The sequence below is a fragment of the Myotis lucifugus genome, unplaced genomic scaffold (assembly GCF_000147115.1).
Source record: "Myotis lucifugus unplaced genomic scaffold, Myoluc2.0 scaffold_27, whole genome shotgun sequence".
Classification (NCBI taxonomy): domain Eukaryota; kingdom Metazoa; phylum Chordata; class Mammalia; order Chiroptera; family Vespertilionidae; genus Myotis; species Myotis lucifugus.
The window spans coordinates 8,073,720-8,095,399 of NW_005871075.1; the positions used below are offsets into that span (position 1 = coordinate 8,073,720).

The 21,680-nt window shown below is 48.0% G+C and overlaps 1 protein-coding gene across 1 annotated transcript in view; it reads left to right on the forward strand.

Moving 5' to 3' along the window:
* Positions 1-1,640: 1,640 nt before the first annotated feature.
* The window catches only part of UBE2W (ubiquitin conjugating enzyme E2 W), a 60,795-nt gene continuing 40,755 nt past the window's right edge, over positions 1,641-21,680 (forward strand). Inside the window, exon 1 of the mRNA XM_006086353.2 lies at positions 1,641-1,741. Coding sequence (XP_006086415.1) covers positions 1,727-1,741 — 15 coding nt within the window. The 5' untranslated portion in view covers positions 1,641-1,726. The remainder of the gene's footprint in view (positions 1,742-21,680) is intronic.

Consider the following 21,680-nt stretch of genomic DNA (forward strand, 5'->3'; position numbering starts at 1 on the left):
CAGCTGGTTGTTGGCTCTGATGATGTCATAATGCTTTGTTTGTGGGGTCATCTGATGTCACTCACACCTTAGGAAGAATCAGCTTTTAAACAAGGTGAACCTTAGATGATAAAATGTGATCTTCTGGAGCAATTTTCTGAGATGATGGGATAAAAAAATCTCTCAAAGAAAATGAATCTGGAACAGCTTTCCTCTTTCATTGGTACATGTGAGTTTTACTCACAGTTGAAATGTTGACAACACACTGGGCTAACACCTGATGCGCTTCTGGATTATTCTTGGTCGCCAAGAGCCTCCAAACATTCCTTAAGGACAAGGTCATTTTGCACAACAAAGGGAAAACCAGCCCATTTCTGGCGATTAGGGTGGAAGTCTGAGAGCAAAAAAAAAAAAAAAGTATACCAATATAGTAACTTCCTCTCTATACCATAGAATAATTGGTGTATTTTAAAGATCTTTTTCATTTTGAAGACATTCTACATTAGGGAATTTCCCAGAGAACATAATTTAAGTGTGGAAATGATGATATCCTACATTGCTCTTGTATTTAAATCTTATAGAAACTTCTAAAAGGTCTCCAAGTGAATGAAATGAGAGGTTTTAAGCTTTCATTCTGGTAAAGTAAAAGCCTTCAACTCAATATATTACCACACCCCTTCATTTTTTAGAGATAGGACACGAGGTGCAAGCCTTTGGCTTCCATTTTCCTCTTACAAACCAATGACATATTCAGCTCTGGAATCGCTGTTTTAAACGTGACTTCTGATGAATTTTGGCAGAACTGGTGCATTCCCAGAATAAATTTTGTCTGCTCAGCGTTCCCTATTCAAATACATCCCTATGTCGAATGACCACATAACTGTCCACCACGAAACAGGCTGAAGTATGGATGTGATAGAAGGGATGTGTATGTTATAGCGTGACGCTGATACATTAAACAAAGAAATTCCTGTCTAGGGTCAAATGTCAATGCAAATGTCAATGCTCTAACAACTGTTAACTATTACTGATACACGTAAAGTTTTAAACTCAGGGGCTGAAATCACACACAGAGAGGAAAAAACAATTTCAAAAATTTCCCTTCCCTTCCGGGAAAGTTTCAGCTCTACAAAACCTACGCTTGCCTTTACAGCAAAGTATGGTTCTGCTTTCCATTCTCAGACCGTTGCACAAGGAAACCCGTGTCTCTCTTCCCAAATGAGGGCTCTGAGACCAGAAAGCAGCCCCGCGGAAAGTTTTCTCCAGCCCCAAGGGTGCGCACGGGGGCCCAAAGGTGGGGAAAGACCTCCGAAGGGGAACATCTGTACACCATCTACCTGTGGTTGGGAAAACAAAACAAACCAGAAAAAAAAACAAAAACACCCCACGAGTCCGGACATCATCAGGATCTCGGGGAACAGACGGAAAAGAAAGCAACCGCGGCCCGCTCAGAACCGGAGAAGCATGCCCCGCGCGATCGGGGCCGCCGGGGGGCTCGCCGCGGATGCCCGACCGCAGGAGGGGACCGAGGATACTGACAGCGCCGTCTACCCCCCCCCCCCCACCCCGCCCGTCCGGCCCGGCGGGAGCCCAAGCGCGCCAGCCAATCCCGTCGCGCCATTCCCTTCCATCAGAAGCCCCGCCCCCGCGCCCGGGATGCTGGGCCCCCGCGCGTGACGCGAGCACGGCGGCTCCGCCCCCTGCGTCTCTGGCCTCGCCGGCCTCGGGGGGGAGGGATGGTTCCATCATGGCGTCAATGCAGGTGAGAGGAGTTTGCAGCATCTGGGCGGGCGAGGGAGCCTCCGAGAGGATGCGAGCGTTTCGTCGGGGGCGGCGTCTGGGGCTCAGGGGCACCGGGCGGGCTCGGGAGCGGCCCGGGCCGCCAGTCCCCCCCCAGGCTTCGGGCGTTGGGGAGGAGTGAGAGGCGGCGAAAAGAAGGGCGGGGGGGGGGGCGGCGGCGGCGGCGGGCTCGGTCGGTCGAAGCGGACACCAGCCGATCGGGAAGTTGGGGGCTAAAGAAGGCGAAGGGGAGGAACGGGCGAAGTTTGGCGTTGGCTCGGCGGCTGTCGTCTCGGAGTCGCCTCCCGCTCGCACAGTTGGCCGCTGCCGGCCCGCCCGCCCGCCGCAGGGATGCCTTCCCCTCCGCGGTCCCCGGCCCGGCGGAAACAGCTGCTCTGGCCGCCGGCGCCGGGGCAGGAGCGGCCCCGAGAGGGGCTGAGGGTGGGGGAGCTGCAAAGGCGTTCCCGGGGAGGGCGCCCGGCGGCCGCTGCCCAGGCCTCCCACGCCGGCCTCCCCGGCTGCCCGGCCCCTCGGCTCTCCCTTGGCCCCTTCGCTTCTCGCCTCTCGGGTACCTTTCCCTCCGAGCCGCCGCGATCCGCGCCCAGCAGCCCGCGTTCTCCCGCTCCCCGGAGCTGCCCTCGGCCCCTCGACACCCCTCGCCGCCTGCTACGCGACGTCCCCGGGAGCCGAGTCGCGACCCCGTGGACCCCCCCGGGGTCGCTCGGCTGCAGGTCTCCCTCCCCCGCGGCGCCCCGCCCCGCCCTTGCGGTAGCGGGCGGCCCCGGCCCTTTGCCCTTTCTCTCCCCGGGTCCTCGGTGCAGCCTCCGTCGGGTCGGAGCTGTTGACCGGCCCGTGTCACCGCGACCTGGCTTGGCAGTGCGTGGTTTCCCGGCTTTCCAACTTCACAGCGCCCCGATCTCCCGAATCCGAGGAATTGTGTATGTGTTTTTCTGGCAAAGATGGCAACCAGAGTTGGAGTTTGGGAGAGAGGGGCTCCACGTTATCCGCAGCCTGCGCCCCGTTTCCCGGGGAGGGCTCCCCGGGTCCGAGCGCGTGGGAAGAGGAGGTGGGACGCGCGTGAGAGTGTCCAGCCGGCGCGCTTGGGATTTTAACGACGGCGCCTCGAGTAGAGAAAAGAGACCACGTTTTTCTTAGAAGGATTTCGTGCTTTTGTCGCTTGAATAATAAGCAGATCTCCCCCCTCTGGGTTTTTCTCCTTTGTAGGCCAGAACAGCGGTTTTCTTTTATCTCTTCTCCTTTTTTTCCATCATCTTCCTCTTTTGTGCACATACTTGGGTTCACATTTACTTCTGTGCTTTTGTGTTCACCCCTTTCAACCTGTTCTTCATAGTTTTGTTTTGTTTTTTACCTTTGCTTCATCCTCTGGACTTTCCTGCAGAATAGGAAAAAAAAAATAAGTATAGAACATTCCTCGTTGAAGAGATGTGATGAAATGGTGCAGGGGAAAAACAAGAACAATTTCAGGAAACATTATCCTTTACACGAATCTCCCCGGAGATGTGAGAGAAGTTCCGTCATTTGAGGCCCCAAAAGGAACTGGAACACTAGTTGAACGGTAGCTGGGCTGTGTGACCAATTTAAGATGATTTGTATTAAGATTAAAAATACTTGTTTTAAGACTGAGAATTAAGATTAAAATCCACAATATTTGTGATGGTATTGCACAAGAGAAGTATGGGAATAACTAATTTGCTGGTTAGATTTAGGCTTCAAGTGTCTGGAAAGAGCAGGTTTTTTTAATTTTTTTTTAAATATATTTTATTGATTTTTTTATAGAGAGGAAGGGAGAGGGATAGAGAGTTAGAAACATCGATGAGAGAGAAACATTGATCAGCTGCCTCCTGCACACCCCCTTCTGGGGATGTGCCTGCAACCAAGGCACATGCCCTTGACTGGAATCGAACCTTCAGTCCGCAGGCTGATGCTCTATCCACTGAGCCAAACCTGTTAGGGCCAGCAGTTTTGTTTTTAAGAGAAAAATGAGTCAGTAAAGAACTCAATATTGATAATTATGAATTTTACATGGCGACTTAAGCAATGGGGAAAAAACTTGCCAGTGTAATACTGCATTTTTTTGTGTCCCAAGTACTACCTTTAACTGTCTTATCACCCTTTATTCCTTTGTGCTTTCTGATGAGAGGAATGGAAAACTGATGTTCCCTAACTTAACTAAAATAAAACGAAGTCTTTCTTTGTATTTGTATTTTTAAAACATCTTAAATTTCTGGTAGTATCTTGACAAATACTTTAATATACAGAAATCAAGATTTTTCAAACACAACACAACTTTCTGTGGTTCTGTCTTTGGTGAACAAATTTTTTCCTTGACCATCTTAAGAGCAAAGCTTAACTTTTTCAAAACAATTAAATTACACATAAAACTGCAATCAAATTTGTTCGTTCACTCATCAATAATTTTTTGAGGGCCTATTATGTGTCAGGTACTCATCTAAGGTGCTGGGGATACAGAAGTAGACAAGATTTCTGTCTTTTTGGATATAAAAAGTCTAATTGGGAGAGACAGAAACAAAATATTTAAGTTAATTGCATATTATATTAGAAGGTGATCGTGTTGTGGAGAAAAAGCATGGAAGGAGGTTAAGAAATGGATATTTGGGGAATTTCAGTTAGGCTTAGGAAGTATAGAGTGCACAAATGCTGTGCTCTGACCAAGTCCTTAGCTAAAAAGTTTTCAAATTTTTTTAAAAATATATTTTTATAGATTTCATAGAGGAGGGGAGAGGGAGAGACAGAAACATCAATGATGAGAGAGAATCATTGATCGGCTGCTTCCTGCACACCCCCTACTAGGGATCAAGCCCGATATCCGGGCATGTGCTCTGAAGGGAATCAAACTGTGACCTCCTGGTTCATAGGTCGATGCCCAACCACTGAGCCACGCCAGATTTCTTTATTTTAGCCACAGCAGGATATTACTGCTGCTGAAGAGGTTACTTAAGCAGTAAGAGGAACTGTATTTTGCATATTAATACAAATGTAACATAGAATTTGATTACTCATATTGATAAAAATGAAGTATGCTTTAGGATCCATAACTAAGGGTAGACTTTGCATTTCTCCTTGGAGAGTATGTATTTTAAAGTTGAAGTTGTAACTGCTTTAGTATCATCTTAGTCGTGCCTCCCAATGTTTTTTCAAGTTGTGGCACATGCAGAAAATAATTTTTGAATAGCACATTAAGATGGGTGAGGTAGTTGGAGGTTGCAAGCTAGGTGTGTGAAACGCTGAGGATGAGGATCAGTACCCTGGCACACCTGTAGTGCTGGGGAAGCCCTGCTCTGTCATGTTGCTAGAGTTGTTCTTTACCCTTCAAGATTGTGGTTTTCAAACTCATGTGAGCCCTTTGAGACATGGTTTCCCAGTTTTTGGAACAGTCACAAGTCACTAAGAAGATTATGGCTAAATTACGTTTTGTTTGTTTTTCTTTCCTTTTTCTTTTAAGATGTGGGGTGGGGGGGGGGGGGAGAGAGAAACATCCATTTGTTGTTCCACTTACTAGTATTTATGCATTCATTGGTTGATTCTTGTATGTGCCCTGTCTGCAGATTGAACCCACAACTTTGAATATCCGGACGACACTCTAACCAACTGAGCTATTGGGAAAGGGCCAGTTTATGTTTTAAGAAACTATTCTTAGAGAATGGTGGGCTCGTGATGGTACTTAAAGTTGGTATGAGTTAGATTAAAGAGAGAGATTTACATTTGATTTTGATAATTCTAGAAATCTTTAAATACTAAATGAAAGTTCTTTGTAGCAAATTTTTAGATATAACATTTTAGGGATCTTGATTTTTTGCTACAAATTTTCTGTCTCCAAACTACAAAAGCACTATTAAAGAGAATTTTTATGTGATTCTAAACATTCATAAGAGTATAGCAGTATTGGGGTATTCTGTATTCAGCTAAACCAGCGGTTCTCAACCTGTGGGTCGCGACCCCTTTGGGGGTCGAACGACCCTTTCACAGGGGTCGCCTAAGACCATCGGAAAACACATATATAATTACATGTTGTTTTTGTGATTAATCACTATGCTTTAATTATGTTCAATTTGTAACAATGAAATTGGGGTCACCACAACATGAGGAACTGTATTAAAGGTCACGGCATTAGGAAGGTTGAGAACCACTGCGCTAAACCATAAAATTGTATTTTGTGTGTTGTTTTATTTTCATTTTCTGTTTAATCTTTTTTTTCTTTCCCTATTGGCTCATTTCATTCACAAATATGTATTATAAAGTATTTAACTAACTTAGCCTACTGAATATATTTTCTGATCTTAGAATACAACTGTTTCATTCAGACTTCTCTTACGTTGGAAGTTTTAAATATACTTGGTATACTTTTCTAATTTGACCATCCAGATTTATTTATTAACTTCAGGTGTGGACTCCCTTATGTCTAAGGTCTTAGAAAGCCAGTGCATAATAGTTGATGTTTGTCAAATCTAAAAACAGTGGTATAATTGAGAGACATGGTCTGGTCAGTTGAATTACTCTTGTGGATTTTCTGCATTTTCTTCCTCTCTTACCTAATTGGATCTTAGACTATTTTTTCATTTTTAATTTTGGATCTTAGACTATTGACTTGATTTGGCTAGATGGAAGGAGTTTTCGATTTAACAACAAAAGATGGACTATGAATGTGTGCTAATTTTCAGGTGACTTAGAAATAAATTATTTTGGATTATTCATAATTTCATTGCTCATTACTCAAGTAATTGGATGTAGTGATTGAGAGAGGTGGAATATGGGCTCTTACCAACATTACTATTGTAGTCATGCTGCCTTTACAATTAAATTCCACACGACTATTTGTTGATCTCGTTATGAAGGGTTACAGGATAATCAAAAGTTAGAAAATTGACTGTCATCTTGTATACAGAGGCTTACTGAGCACTGGGGACTTGGGGAATATAGCTAGAATTATAGTATTTAAGAAGTTTGGCTGGGTGTTCTGGCAGGGAATAGGGCTGTTCAGGAGCTGTTGGACCAAGTGCCCAGAGAAAGGGGGAACAGTAGAATTAAAGGTGTTCCCTTTGAATGATAAACATCAGTGGATAGTAGAGTCAAGTCTAAGTGAACAAAAGCATTAGCTAGGATAATCATCTTCGCAGTCATTGTGCTACTCTGTTTTGCAATTAATGAGATGCCTTCTATTTTTGTCCCAAAGTGTGTTTGTGTCTTTAAAAAAACCCCACATATTTTTATATTGATTTTAGAGAGAGGAAGGGAGAGAGGGAGAGAGAAACATCAATGAGAGAAACATGGGTGTAGTCCAATCTTTTTGTTAATCCTTACCCGAGGATATTTTTCCATTGATTTTTAGAAAGTGGAAGGGAGGGGGAGAGACACAGAAACATCCATGTGAAAGAGATACATCGATGGGGGCCGGGGTCAAGCCTGCAATCGAGGTGCATGCCCTTGACCAGAATTGAATCTGGGACCCTTCGGTGTGAGGACCAACGCTCTATCCACTGAGCCAAACTGGCTAGGGCCATATCCTTTCTTTAAAATCATTGCTGCATTTTGTAATTAGAGGTAATTGAAATACTAATTAAAATATAATTTTGCTTTTTTACTACATGAAAGGAAGATATATTGAGCAAATGGGGTATATAGATTTTTTTAGTGTGAAGATTTTGCTGTGAGAAAAATTGTTACATTCTTAAGAAACCCAGTTTAAGGATTCCAATGGAAAAAATTACATAGTGCATATGTTGGTGCCATCTTTGCTCTTGATGTGCTTAGTAGGAACCTCATAGAATTCATGTCTTTATGACAGTTAGTTTGAACTACCTTGATTTGATACTGCTACAGTCCATCCTTATTCACGGATTCTGTATTTTTGAATCTGTCTACTCAGTAAAATTTATTTGTAATACTAAAAATGGATATTTATGGTGCTTTCGTGGTGATTTACACAACCGATTGGCAAAAAAACCAAAAAATTTCAGTTTCTGGAAGCTCATGTTCCCAGCTGAGTCAAACAAGGTGATGCTCTGCCTTGTTTCAGCTATTGTACTGTAAACAGATGTCCTTTTTTCAGTCTATTTAATGCCACCACCCCTCCCCCCCCCCCACACACACACACACACATTTCTGTCTTTAAAATGGCTCCCAAGGGGAGGACTGAAGTGCTGCCTAGTGTTCCTAATTGCAAGAAGACTGTGTGTTAGGTAACCTTTGTTCAGGCATGTGCTGTTGGCCTCGGGTTCGGTGTTAAAGAACCAACAGTCTATATTAAGGTGTCTTTAAACAGAAACACACAGGAACCATTATTATTTTTGGTTGAATGTGACCAGAGGATCACAGGAACCTATCCCTGTATTTCCCCTAGGAACCGTGGTTCAATATTTGCTGTGACTTTATAGAACATAACTTCGGTGAATTTAATGAGAATTGACTATTTTTTATTTAAATTACCAGTTCACCTTTAATTTGAAATGTATTGAAGCCTGGTTAAAGCTGGTAAAAAGTAACATTGTGCCCTGGCCAGTGTGGCTCAGTTGGAGTGATGTCCCGCACACCAAAAGGTTGAGGGTTTTTATTCTCGGGATCAGAGCTTTTTATACCCAGATTGTGGGTCCCATTCCTGGTCATGTGCACAGAAGGCAACCGATCCATGTTTCTCTCTCTCTCTCTTTGTGCATATGGATGTTTCTCTCCCTCTCCCATCCTCTCTCTAAAATCAATTAAACAATTGTAATGTTGCTACATTCAGATTCCTTTTTTTGCCTTTTTCCATTTTCTACTGTAGATCAATACCTCCCCCCAGTTTTTTTCCTAGAGTTGCCAACACAATTTGAGTTACTGGTTTTCAGTTTTGGCATTATATTTTAAGTCACCTGGGAAGCTTTAAACAAAACAAAACAAAACTATCCCCAGAGAGCAATCTTGGGCATTGGATTTTTTCTCAGCTAATGCACACCCTAAGTTTAGAGTTGATCTTCACTACAATGGGGGATTTTAGGTGTGCAGATTTTGTAAATTGGATGATGTAATACATCTTGGACCAGATTCAGAGTTCAGGAGATGGTAGACATATGAAAGTTGATACATCTGGGGAGAGCTTTAAGAATCAAATGTGAGCCCTAGCTGGTTTGGCTCAGTGGATAGAGTATCGGCCTGCAGACCGAAGGGTTCCGGTTTTGGTTTTGGTCAAGGGCACATGCCTGGGTTTTGGGTTCAGTCCCCTGTAGGGAGCGTGCAGGAGGCAACCAATCAATGGTTCTCTCTGATCATTGATGTTTCTATCTCCCTCTTCCTCTCTGAAATCAATAAAAATATGTGTTTTTTTAAAAGAATTAATTGTGAGACTGTGAAAATGTTTATACATGTTCCTTGCTGTCCACATAATCACATTTCTATTAAAGAGCATTCATTTCCTGAACTAAATATCAGAGCCAATATTAACTGCCTTATAATTTTAGTGAAATCTCATTTGGTAGCTCAGTGGTTGGCAAACCGCAGCTCGTGAGCCACGTGCGGCTCTTTGGCCCCTTGAGTGTGGCTCTTCTACAAAATACCACGTGCAGGCGCGCATGTACAGTGCGAAGTTGACTTAAAACTTTAAGTAAAGTTTATTAAGTTAATTTTAGGGAACGTTGTGGAGTGAAAGAAGATGTAGTGTTGAGGATTGAGAAAGGTATGTTGGGATGGTTTGGACACATAGAGAGGATGAACTAAAGGAGATAGACGAAACAAGTATACAAGACGAGTGCGGATGGGAGAGTTGGAAGGGGTCGACCTCAGCGAACGTACCTCAATCAGATTGAGGACGTTTTTAGCAAAGGCCAGTTTAGGAGTACCCTAATCTACAATAATAAAAGCGTAATATGCTAATTAGACTGGACGAAGCCGGGGCTGCAGCCACAGGATGGAGGCAGCCGCCATGGCTGTGAGGGAGGGATCCAGGCAGCCGCTGTGTCTGCGAAGGACTACTCTTGCATGAATTTCATGCATCAGGCCTCTAGTTAAGTTAATAACAATGTACCTACCTATATAGTTTAAGTTTAAAAAATTTGGCTCTCAAAAGAAATTTCAATCGTTGTACTATTGATATTTGGTTCTTTTGACTAATGAGTTTGCCGACCACTGTGGTAGCTATTTTATTCAAAGAAACAAAGTAACTGCCCTGAGAGTTCCTTGTGGAGGAGGATTAGTGTACCAAGTGCATTAAGATATGGCTGCTGGGTGGTCCTCCAGACTCGGTTATGAGCTAAGTGATTCTCCTATATACCAGTTGTGTACCTAGATAAACCTACAAATTTTATGTCATGAATCTTTGGAGTTGGATAATTACAATCTCAAGTGTTTTTTTTGTTGTTTAAAAAAAATTTTTTTTTTAAATCCTTGTCCAAGGATATTTTTTACATTGGTTTTTAGAGAGAGTGGAAAGGAAAAAGAGAGGAGAAACACCAGTGTGAGAGAGACACATCAATTGGTTGCCTCCCACATGCCTCCAACTAGGGTAGGGAACTGTAACTGAGGTACATGCCCTTGACCAGAATCGAACCCGGGACCCTTCACTTCACAGGCCAACGCTCTGTCCCTCAAGCCAAACCCAAACCATGACTCACACTCAAATTTTTATTGTTGTTTTAAATAATCTTAGGAGCCTTGTATTAAAATGTGAATAGCCTTTCTTTAGGGCCATTGCTGCTAGCCCTTGCATCTTCCTTATTTATTTATTTTTTTAATATATATTGATTTCAGAGAGGAAGGGAAAGAGAGAGAGAGAGAGAGAGAGAGAGAGAGAGAGAGAGAGAGAGAGATCAATGATGTGAATGCCCCACACTGGGGATTGAGCCCCCAACCTGGCTATGTGCCCTGACCAGGAATCATACTGTGACCTCCTGAGACGCTGAACTGCTGAGCCAGGCATCTCCCTTTGCAAACCAATGCTGAACTTCCTTTCAGCCCATTCATATCCCTGGGAGTTAGGTAGTTTTTGATTCTCTGTCCTGGGTCTATCTTCCCTTGTCCTTAGGTTGAAGTGGACATTACTGCGGCTGTGTACATTCTGTTGTTCTCCTTTACTTGCTAGGAAAACTTAGCAACGTTTTTTAGTCACTTTTTATATTGAAATTCCATTTTGAATTCTGGCTAGTTCAATAGCTCCCCTTGTCTTGTCATTGTTTCTGGGATAATTTTTTTCCTGTCTAGCAGGTTATTAGTTAGTCCTTCCACTCTTTGTACTATTTTTCTGAATTCATATTTTACTCAAATCTACTTTAGTTCTTCACAGCTTTATACCTGACATTATGAACCCACCAAACTTAGCCTGTTTTCACAGTGTACACATTTTTTTACCTTATGTGCTCTCAGCACATTTTGCCTCTTTCATGGGATTTTTCATTTCTGCCTCATACTTAATATAGAGGTACTTTGTCTTTATTAGATTTTTAACTCACTAAGGACAACTCTGTTGTTTGTAAGCACTCATATGTTTTCTAAGTAAATACTCCCCCCCCTCAAATAGGTCATAAACAATATGCAAACATCGCTTCTTGCCCTGTCTTTGATTCCTTTTGCTTCAGCTTCTTCCCTGGCCCAATTAAACTAAAGAATTAAATAGGATAAAGTATATAGTATTTTTTTAAAATTTTTTAAAATGAATCTTTATTGCTCAGATTATTACAGTTGTTGCCCTTTTTTCCCCCCATAGCTCCCCTCCACCCAGTTCCCACCCCACCCTCTGCCCTTACCCCCCCACTGTCCTCATCCATAGGTGTACGCTTTTTGTCGCCCGGTCAAAGGTCATACACATGGAAAATGTAGCTATTTCCATCCGCAACGTGTCCCTGTGTTCGGAAAGGTCTCTCACGACTTGTTCACGCTCTACTCAGAAAGGGTACAGAGCCACGTAACGGCTTTTTAAAATAATGTGTCCTCTTATGTTTAAAATGAGGATTTCGCTACCAAAAGTGAGGAGAAAGCAACACTACAGCTGCTCTCGCCCCTCTCGCCTTCGGGTGATAGTTGTGTGTGGGGCTGCAAGCTGGTTCGCGGGCTGTCGACGAAGCCGTCTGGGCGGCTTGCGGGGTTCTGCCGGCTTCCCAGGGGCCGTCGCAGCCTCGCAGGGGCCAACGCAGCCTCACACAGCCTCGCAGGGGCCGTCGCAGCCTTGCAGGGGCCGTCGCAGCCTCACGCAGCCTCACACAGCCTTACAGGGGCCGTCGCAGCCTTGCAGGGGCCGTCGCAGCCTCACACAGCCTCAGGGGCCGTTGCAGCCTCGCAGGGGCCGTCGCAGCCTCACACAGCCTCGCAGGGGCCGTCGCAGCCTCACACAGCCTCACAGGGGCCGTCTCAGCCTCGCAGGGTCTGTCGCTGCCTCGCAGGGGCCGTCGCTGCCTCGCAGGGGCCGTCGCAGCCTCACGCAGCCTCACACAGTCTTACAGGGGCCGTCGCAGCCTTGCAGGGGCCAACGCAGCCTCACGCAGCCTCACAGGGTCCGTCGCAGCCTCGGAGGGGCCATCGCAGCCTCGCAGGGGCCGTCGCAGCCTCACACAGCCTCACAGGGGCCGTCTCAGCCTCGCAGGGGCCGTCGCTGCCTCGCAGGGGCCGTCGCAGCCTCACGCAGCCTCACACAGCCTTGCAGGGGCCGTCGCAGCCTCACACAGCCTTACAGGGGCCGTTGCAGCCTCGCAGGGGCCAAGGCAGCCTCACGCAGCCTTGCAGGGGCCGTCGCAGCCTCACAGGGTCCATCACTGCCTCGCAGGGGCTGTCACAGCCTCATGCAGCCTCGAAGGGGGCGCCGCATCCCACATTGGGGGTGAAGGTGCGAGACAGAAGCTCCTCTCTGTCTCTCCTGCTGCTCCCTTGCGTATCGCTGATGCTGTAAGTTTCTGAGAGCAGTCTACAGGTGCTGGACATCATACTTTAACTGGTCAACACGAAGTTTGGCATTCTGTCTTTTGTTGGGAGGCTCCTTGCTGGACAAAATCTCCAGGTGTTCTAGCTGGCTGAATATCTGGTATGCTTGCTTGGATTTTGTTTTCTACTAAGTGCACAGGCTGCTTGTCTGCCGTCTTCCGGCGTCCCATGTGAGACTGGATCTGGTGGACCTGCTTGTGCGTTTGCTGGTACAGCGGTTCCATGTCGCCGGCCCAGCCGGGTCCGGCTCCGGCTTCCTCCGAACCTGATTCTGCTTCTTGAGTGTGTCCCTTATGGATGCGAGGAGTTGAAATCTGCAGTTTGTTGGGTTAGGCTGCAAAAGCGCAGGTGATTCCTTTTGTGCCACTGGCACAGCTTGGGTGGGGATGTAAATTGAGTAGAGCGGAGTCTCAGAGAATCACCAGGGCGGAGCAGACAGCAATGGCGTCCCCGCGTCCCCGCTTGGGTGGGGATGTAAATTGAGTCGAGAAAGCCACCCTCGCTTTCCGACCCACTGCAAGGCCGTCCCGCCTCTCCCCGTAGGGGTCTGGGATCTCAGAATCCCGCCCCAAACAAGCTCAGTGGATTTGAGAGCTTGTATCCCCTTCTGATAGGAAAAAACCACGCATCCAGTTGCAGCCCGCCTGGCGCGTGACTCCGTACCTCTGTTCTCAATGTGCTTTTTTCTTTCCTTCCAGTTGTAGAACTTCCACTGGGCCAGCTTTCCCATGGTTTTGAATGATAGCTGTTTTGTCTTATAGTTGGTAGTTTCAATGTTGTTGTGGGAGGCAGCACGCACAGGTCTATACCTTATGCCGCCATCTTGGTTCTCCGTATATAGTATTTTAAAATTAGTGTAAATTTTCTGTTAATTACATGCATCTCTTTCAACTAGATTAATATTTGGTTGATGATTATTTCACTTTGTAGATAATGCCGCAATGAAATTCTGTTTTTTTTTCTGATGGTAGGTGTTTTTCTCTCTTTTTTAAAAAAATTAATCCTCACACGAGGATATTTTTCCATTGATTTTTAGAGAGAGTGGAATAGAGGGGGAGAGACATAGAGAAACATCAATGTGAGAGAGACACATCGACTAGTTGCCTCCCGCATGTGCTCTAACCAGGACCAGTGATCGAGCCTGCAACTGAGGTACATGCCCTTGGCAAGAATTGAACCTGGAGAAGAAAGGAAAGAAGAATCAGTCTTCGGGCTGATGCTCTATCCACTGAGCCAAACTGGCCAGGGCAGTGTTTTTCTCTTAAGCTTCCAGTTCACAAACCTTAAAATGTTGACAGCAAATCATCTCAGATCTTGCTTCATTGATACTGAAATTATGTGATCGTTTTCTCCCTAAACACAGAAATGTTGTGTTTCAGGTTACTTCTCATTCTTGATGTTGTATCCCTTTTCCAAATGTTTTATTCTTTAGGATGTGTCTGGGTGTATATTTGTCTGTGTGTGTTCGTGGGAAGAGAGGGTATGAGGTTGTGTGGGGTGAGGTTTTGGTCTAGGGTTTTTGTGATTGGTTCTCTCAGATCTTGCAGAGGACAGAATATTTACTGATGTCTATGAAATGCAGACTGGCTTCTGATAGCCTTTTTACCCTTAAACATAGTTACAGCTTTTAGATAAAGAAGGTATAGTACATGTGTTCAATAGATTATTACTCTACCATTAGAAAAAAAGAATGAAATCTTGTGCCCTAACCGGTTTGGCTCAGTGGATAGAGCGTCGGCCTGCAGACTGAAGGGTCCCAGGTTCAATTCCGGTCAAGGGCATGTACCTTGGTTGCGGGCACATCCTCAGTAGGAGGTGTGCAGGAGGCAGCTGATCGATGTTTCTCTCTCATCCATGTTTCTAACTATCCCTCTCCCTTCCTCTCTGTAAAAAAGAGAACAAAAAAGAAATCTTGCCATTTGCAACAACATGGATGGATCTAGAGCAGCGGTTCTCAACCTGTGGGTCGCGACCCCTTTGGGGGTCGAACGACCCTTTCACAGGGGTTGCCTAAGACCATCGGAAAACACATATATAACTACGTATTGTTTTTGTGATTAATCACTATGCTTTAATTATGTTCAATTTGTAACAATGAAAATACATCCTGCATATCAGATATTTACATTACGATTCATAACAGTAGCAAAATTACAGTTATGAAGTAGCAACAAAAATAATTTTATGGTTGGGGGTCACCACAACATGAGGAACTGTATTAAAGGGTCGCGGCATTAGGAAGGTTGAGAACCACTGATCTAGAGGGTATTATGCTAAGTGAAATAAATCGGACAAATACCATATGATTTCACTTACATATGGAACTTAAAAAACAAAATAAATGAACAAACAAAAACTCATCGATGTGGAGAACAAATTGATGGTTGCTGGATGGGAGGGGGTTAAGATGTACAAATTGTCAGATAAGAAAATAGTCATGGAGATGGCAGTATAGCATAGGAAATATGGTCAATAATCTACACTAATAAAAGAGAAACATGGTAATTGGCGTACGACCGCTACCCTTCCCATTGGCTAATCAGCGTATCCTTATGCAAATTAACTGTCAGCCAAGATGGCGGCTGGCAGCCATGCACTGAAGCGAGCAGGGAGGCTTGCTTCCTCCAGGAACTGCAGACTCCAACGTTCCCCGCCTCACTTGCCGGCCGCTCAACTGCAACTCTAAGCAACTATTACTATGTTGCAAATAAGAAGCTAAACAAAACTGGCTTTCAGTCAGCCCCGGACCGCAACATTGTATCCATGTTTTCAGCAGCGAGGCCTCAGAGCTAAAGCTGGCCCAGAATAAAAAAGAAAAAGAAAACAAGGAGCGATTGGGAGCTTTTAGTCACCTGCCAGCCGGAAAACAGCCCTCAGCCAGCCTGGCCAGGCACCCCAGTGGGGACCCCCACCCTGATCCAGGACACCCTTCAGGGCAAACCAGCCGGCCCCTACCCGTGCACCAGGCCTCTATTCTATATAGTAAAAGGGTAATATGCCTCCCAGCACCGGGATCAGCAGAGCAGTGAGGCCTCCCGGCACCGGGATCAGCGTGACAGGGGGCAGTGCCCAAACCCCCTGATCAGCCCTGCTCTGTGCCTGATAGGGGGGGAGCTCCCCAATCCCCCAATTGCCCTGCAGCTCTGTGTGTGACAGGGTGCAGCGCACCAACCCCCTGATCGGCCCTGCTCTGTGTGTGACAGGGTGCGGTGCCCAAACCCCCCGCCCACACGGGCCCTGCTCTGTGTGTGACAGGGTAGAACCATAACCTCTCCATCGGCCCTGCCCTGAGTGTGACAGTGGCAGTGCCCCAACCCCCTGATCGTCCCTGCTCTGTGGGTAATAGAGGGTGGCGCCCCAACCCCCCTCCACGGGCCTTGCTCTGTGTGTGACAGGGTAGAGCCATAACCTCCCCATTGGCCCTGCCCTGAGTGTGACAGGGTGCAGCGCCCCAACCCCTTGATCCGCCCTGCTCTGTGTGTGACAGGGGGCGGTGCCCCAGCTCCCCTATCGGCCCTACTCTGTGAGTGACAGGTGGGAGCTCCTCAACCCCCTGATGGACCCTGCTCTGTGAGTGACAGGGGGCAGCGCCCCAACCCCCCTGATGGACCCTGCTCTGTTAGTGACAGGGGGCAGCACCCCAACCCCCTGATCGGCCCTGCTCTGTGCGTGACAGGGGGTGGAGCCGCAACCTCCCCATTGACCCTGCCTTGAGTGTAACAGGGGGTGGTGCCCCAACCCCCCAATCAGTCTACCCTGAGCGTGACTGAGGGTGGCATTGCAACCTCCCGATCCGCCCTGCTCAGTGCATGACGGGGCGGCGCCCCAACTCCCCAATTGGCCCTGCTCTGAGCCTGACCAGGGGCTGCACTTAGGGATTGGGCCTGCCCTCTGCCACCCGGGAGCAGGCCTAAGCCAGCAGGTCGTTATCTCCCAAGGGGTCCCAGACTGTGAGAGGGCACAGGCCGGGCTGGGGGACCCCCCCCCCCGAGTGCACAAATTTTTGTGCACCGGGCCTCTAGCCTACACTAATAAAAGAGAAACATGGTAATTAGCGTACGACCGCTACCCTTTTCATTGGCTAATCAGCATATCCTTATGCAAATTAACTGTCAGCCAAGATGGCGGCCGGCAGCCAGGCAGCTGGAAGCGAACATGAGGCTTGCTTGCTCCAGTGACTGCGGACTCCATCGTTCCCTGCCTGACTTTCCAGCCTCTGAGCTACAACTCTAAGAAACTATGTTGCAAACATAGAAGATAAACAAAACCCCAGAAACCAGCTTTCAGCCAGCGGGGATCTCAGAGCTGAAGTTATACATTGTTTCGATTATAGCAGCAGAAGTCTCAGAGCTAGAGCCAGAGCTAAAGCTGGCCCAGAATAAAAAAAAAAAAAAAAAAGAAGAAAAAAAGGAGTGGTTGGGAGCTTTAGTCAACCACCGCCACCCTGAAAGCAACCCCCAGCCCCTCACCCAGACTGGCCAGGCACCGCAGTGGGAACCCCCACCCTGATCCAGGACACCCTTCAGGGCAAACCAGCCGGCCCCCAGGCCTCTATCCTGTATAGTAAAAGGGTAATATGCCTCCCAGCACCGGGATCAGCAGAGCAGTGAGGCCTGCCGGCACCGGGATCAGCGTGACAGGGGGCAGCGCCCAAACCCCCTGATCACCCTGCGGCTCTGTGTGTGACAGGGTGCGGCGCCCCCCCCCCCCCCCAACAGGCCCTGCTCTGTGTGTGACAAGGTAAAGCCATAACCTCCCCATCGGCCCTATCCTGAGTGTGAAAGTGGTGGGGCCCCAACCCCCTGATCGGCCCTGCTCTGTGGGTGATAGAGGGTGGCGCCCCAACCCCTCCCCCCCACACGGGCCCTGTTCTGTGTGTGATGGGGTAGAGCCATAACTTTCACATCGGCCCCGCCCTGAGTGGGACAGTGGTGGCGCCCCAACCCCCTGATCCGCCCTGCTGTGTGTGTGACAGGGGGGCGGTGCCCTATCTCCCCTATCAGCTCTACTCTGAGTGTGAAAGGGGGAGCTCCTCAAACCCCCTGATGGGCCCTGCTCCTGGTGCGTTGACAAGGGGGAGCTCCCCAAACCCCTGTATGGGCCCTGCTCTGTGTGTGACAGGGGGCAGCACCCCAACCCCCTGATCGGCCCTGCTCTGTGCGTGTCAGGGGGTGGTGCCACAACCTCCCCATCGACCCTGCCTTGAGTGTGACAGGGGGCGGTGCCCCAACCCCCCAATCGGCCCTACCCTGAGCGTGACTAGGGGTGGCATCGCAACCTCCCGATCCGCCCTGCTCTGTGCATGACAGGGGGCGGCGCCTCAACTCCCCAATCGGCCCTGCTCTGAGCCCGACCAGGGGCTGCACCTAGGGATTGGGCCTGCCCTCTGCCACCCAGGAGCAGGCCTAAGCCAGCAGGTCATTATCTCCTGAGGGGTCCCAGACTGCGAGAGGGCACAGGCAGGGCTGAGGGACCCCCTCTCCCCCCCGAGTGCACAAATTTTTGTGCACCGGGCCTCTAGTATTGTAATAATTATGTATGGTGTCACATGGGGACTATACTTACCTAGGTAATTACTTCTACACTAATAAAAGAGAAACATGGTAATTAGTGTACGACCGATACCCTTCCCATTGGCTAATCAGCATATTCTTATGCAAATTAACTGCCAACTAAGATGGCGGTTAACCGCCAACAAAGATGGCGGCTAATTTGTATACGCTCAATGATGGGAGGCGAAAGGGGAAGGACTGAAGAATGGTGAACGGCAACCCAGGAGGCAGGCAAGAGCTAGGGGGTGGGCAAAGGCCGCCTTTCCCCACCCCCCAGCCTGTGATCGCCATTGCAAAGCCGGGCAGCAAACCCGACCCCAGGGGCTGGGGTTGCCGGCTGGCCTGTGGAGCGATCTCTATGGCGATCGGAGGGCGGGAGGGCCTGCGCCCCGTGATCCGAAGGTGGGAGAGCTGGGGCACAGGCCCGGCGGCAACCCCGGACACCCCAGAAGCCACCTGCCCGCCGCCCGTGACCCTATCGGGTCCGAGCCACAGGCCGGCGTCCGTGTACAGCCACAGAAGCTGCCGGCTCACGCCTGTGTACAGCCACAGAAGCCGCCTGCCCGCCGTCCCTGACCCGATTCAGTCCCTGGTTTCAGGCCTGCGCCCGTGTGCGGCTGTAGAAGCCGCCTGCCCACAGTGTGTGCAGCCGCAGAAACCTCCGGCTGGCGCCCGTGTGCAGTCTGCAGTTGCAGAAAGCCGCCTGCCTGCCGCATCCCACTATGATCCACTGAGTTATGAGGCCAGAGAGCAAGGAGAACTTCCGCCCCTGAGTCAAAGTAGGGAGCGGAGGACACGGCCTCCCCTCCTAAAGTCGCCAAAGGACAGGACCTAACCTAAGCCACATCCTCTGAGACAGCCAGGCAGGCACCACTGACCCTCTCTGCAGGCCGGGCCCCCCTCCCCCTTCCCCTGTCCCTGCACAGCTCCCATAGCTCCCCACTGGCTGAGTCAGGCACAACAGGTTTGCAGCCACAGGGGCGATTTAGCAGCTAATGAAAAATTCGAGAACAAACAAATGAAGCAGCTACTGCAGTGGGGAAAAGACGTTCATCAAATTCGTTGTCTCTGAGAAACTGAGGCAGCCAGCACAGGCCCCTGCACAGGATGAGGCTTCTGCTTCTAAAGAAATGTCCTGGGGTTAGAGGTGAGGGGGTGCTGCCTTTCCCATCTCAGAGCTCTAGGAGGAGTCTGTGCTCCCCCTCCTGGTATTCCTAACACCCAGAGACCCCTCCCCAGTCCAGGGCAGGAATGTTCCATGCTGACTGACCGCCTCCAGAAAGCAGAGAACAAAGAGGCACTTCTTGACTTCAAGCCTCTAAACCAGTGGTTTTCAACCTTGGCTGCACATTAGAATCACCTGGGAATCTTTTTTAAATCCTGATTTCTGGGCCTCATCCTCTGGAAATTCTGTTTCTTTGTTATGGGGTAGAGCCACAACATTAGTAACAAAGGATGAGGGGCAGAAATCGGGATTTTAAAAAGATTCCCAGGTGATTCTAATGTGTAGCCAAGGTTGAGAAACACTGCTCTAAACAGACTTGACCACTGGGCAAAGACCTGCAGCTGAGAGGGGACAGGTTCTGGGTGTCGAGGTCCAGAGCATGGAAGGCCTCCTGGGGGAGCAGTGGATCTGGAAGTCTGTGTGCTGGGTCAGAGACACCTCTGCCTCCCACCCTCCCCTGCCCTGCACATAGACGTGCCTGGACTGGGGTGAGGAGGAGAAGGAGAACTAGAGGGAAGGAACACTGAGTGTTTGTTGGCAGCCATGTAAAAAGGACTGTGACCCTCCCCTCCCACTGAGTCACTCCCTAAGGCAGCAGGAGACGGAGGGTCTGAGAGCAGCCACACAGCTTTGTGGCCGTGACCAAGGCACCGAGATGATGTCCATGCAACGGGGCTGAGGAGGTGTCAGAGGACCTCACCCCAGAAAGCCCAATAGCTCTTTGTGTGAGAGAGAGAAGGTGGCAGGGAGGGATGAAGAGAGGGAATTGGACTCAAGAGGCCTCAAGGCCCAGATGAGGAGAATATACCAGGGGTCGGCATGGACTTGAGCTCTGAGGTGAGGGTCAGGTGAGGGTCAAGGGCACTGGGTGGGGGCCAGTCCAGACAGAAGACTGAGATCCACATGTTCTTGACCCTGCTCGGTTCTTTGGCACCTCTGCCTGAGATATAAACTGTCTGACATGGAAGTACAACTCCAGAGAAGGGGGTGGGGAACCTAAGTTAAATAATATTTTGTTTTTGTTTTTTCACTTGGCAGAATGGGGGCTGAAGTTGAAGTTAGGTTTGGTTACTAAACAATAAAGAAAGCAACATTTCTCGCACACCCGACTGTGTGGTCTGAGTTTGCTGTTGCCTATAAACTGAGAAAAAGTTGTAAAATGAAGTACTAATCTCTAGGGTTTAGGTCAGACCAAGGAGTAGTGCCACTCAGCCAGAAGCTGGCTCATGGCTGGCCAGTGCGGAGGTGGTGGCAGGAGCCTCTCCCACCTCCGTGGCAGCACTAAGAATGTCTAACAGTTTAGGCCCGATCCCTTGGGGGCCTAAGCCTTTAGTCGGACATCCCCCGAGGGCTCCCTGGCTACCAGAAGGATGTCTGACTGCAAGCTTAAGCCTGATCCCCGGGGAGTGGGCCTAAGTCAACAGGTGGACATCCCCCACGGGGTCCTGGACTGCAAATGGGCGAAGGCCGGGCTGAGGGACGCACCCCCCGCCCCAACCGAGTGCACAGATTTTGTGCACCGGGCCTCTAGTTGTTATATAAATGTCTACTATGTTGTACACCTGAAACTAATATACTGCATGTCAACTGGAATTGAGATTAAAAAATGAATATTTTAATGGTAACCATCACTCTGAATTTTGTAGTTTTGTAGGTAATCTATATTTTCTCTATGGTTTTAGAATTAACTATTTTAGATGGTGTTCTGTACTTTCACAGTGATGTGTTTAAGTTTGGAATTCTTTTTATGTTTTTTGGAATTCATTGGGCTTTTGAATTTGAGGACTGATGTATTCAACAATTCTGGGAAATTTTCAGGCATTATCTCTTTAAATGTTGCCTTCCATTCTCTTTTGTGTTCCCTTTGTGTTACATCCTGGAAAAATTCTTCAGATCTTCCGCTTAGGTACTAATTCCCTCTTCACTTGTGTTTAATCTGCTGTTTAATCTATCACTGAGTTTTATTTAGATGTAATTTATCTGTCATAAAATTCACCCATATAAAGTGTACAATCAGGTGTGCAACCATCTCCATAATTTAATATAAGAATATTTTCATAATTCCCAAAAGAAACCTTGTGCTTGTAAGCATGTATTCTCCAACATCCCACTTGCTATTCTCCCCATCCCTTGGCAAATTCCTGTCTACTTTCTGTATGTATAAATTTGCCTGTTTTGGATATTTCATGTAAATGGTATATATGTGGATTTTTGTTACTGACTTTTTT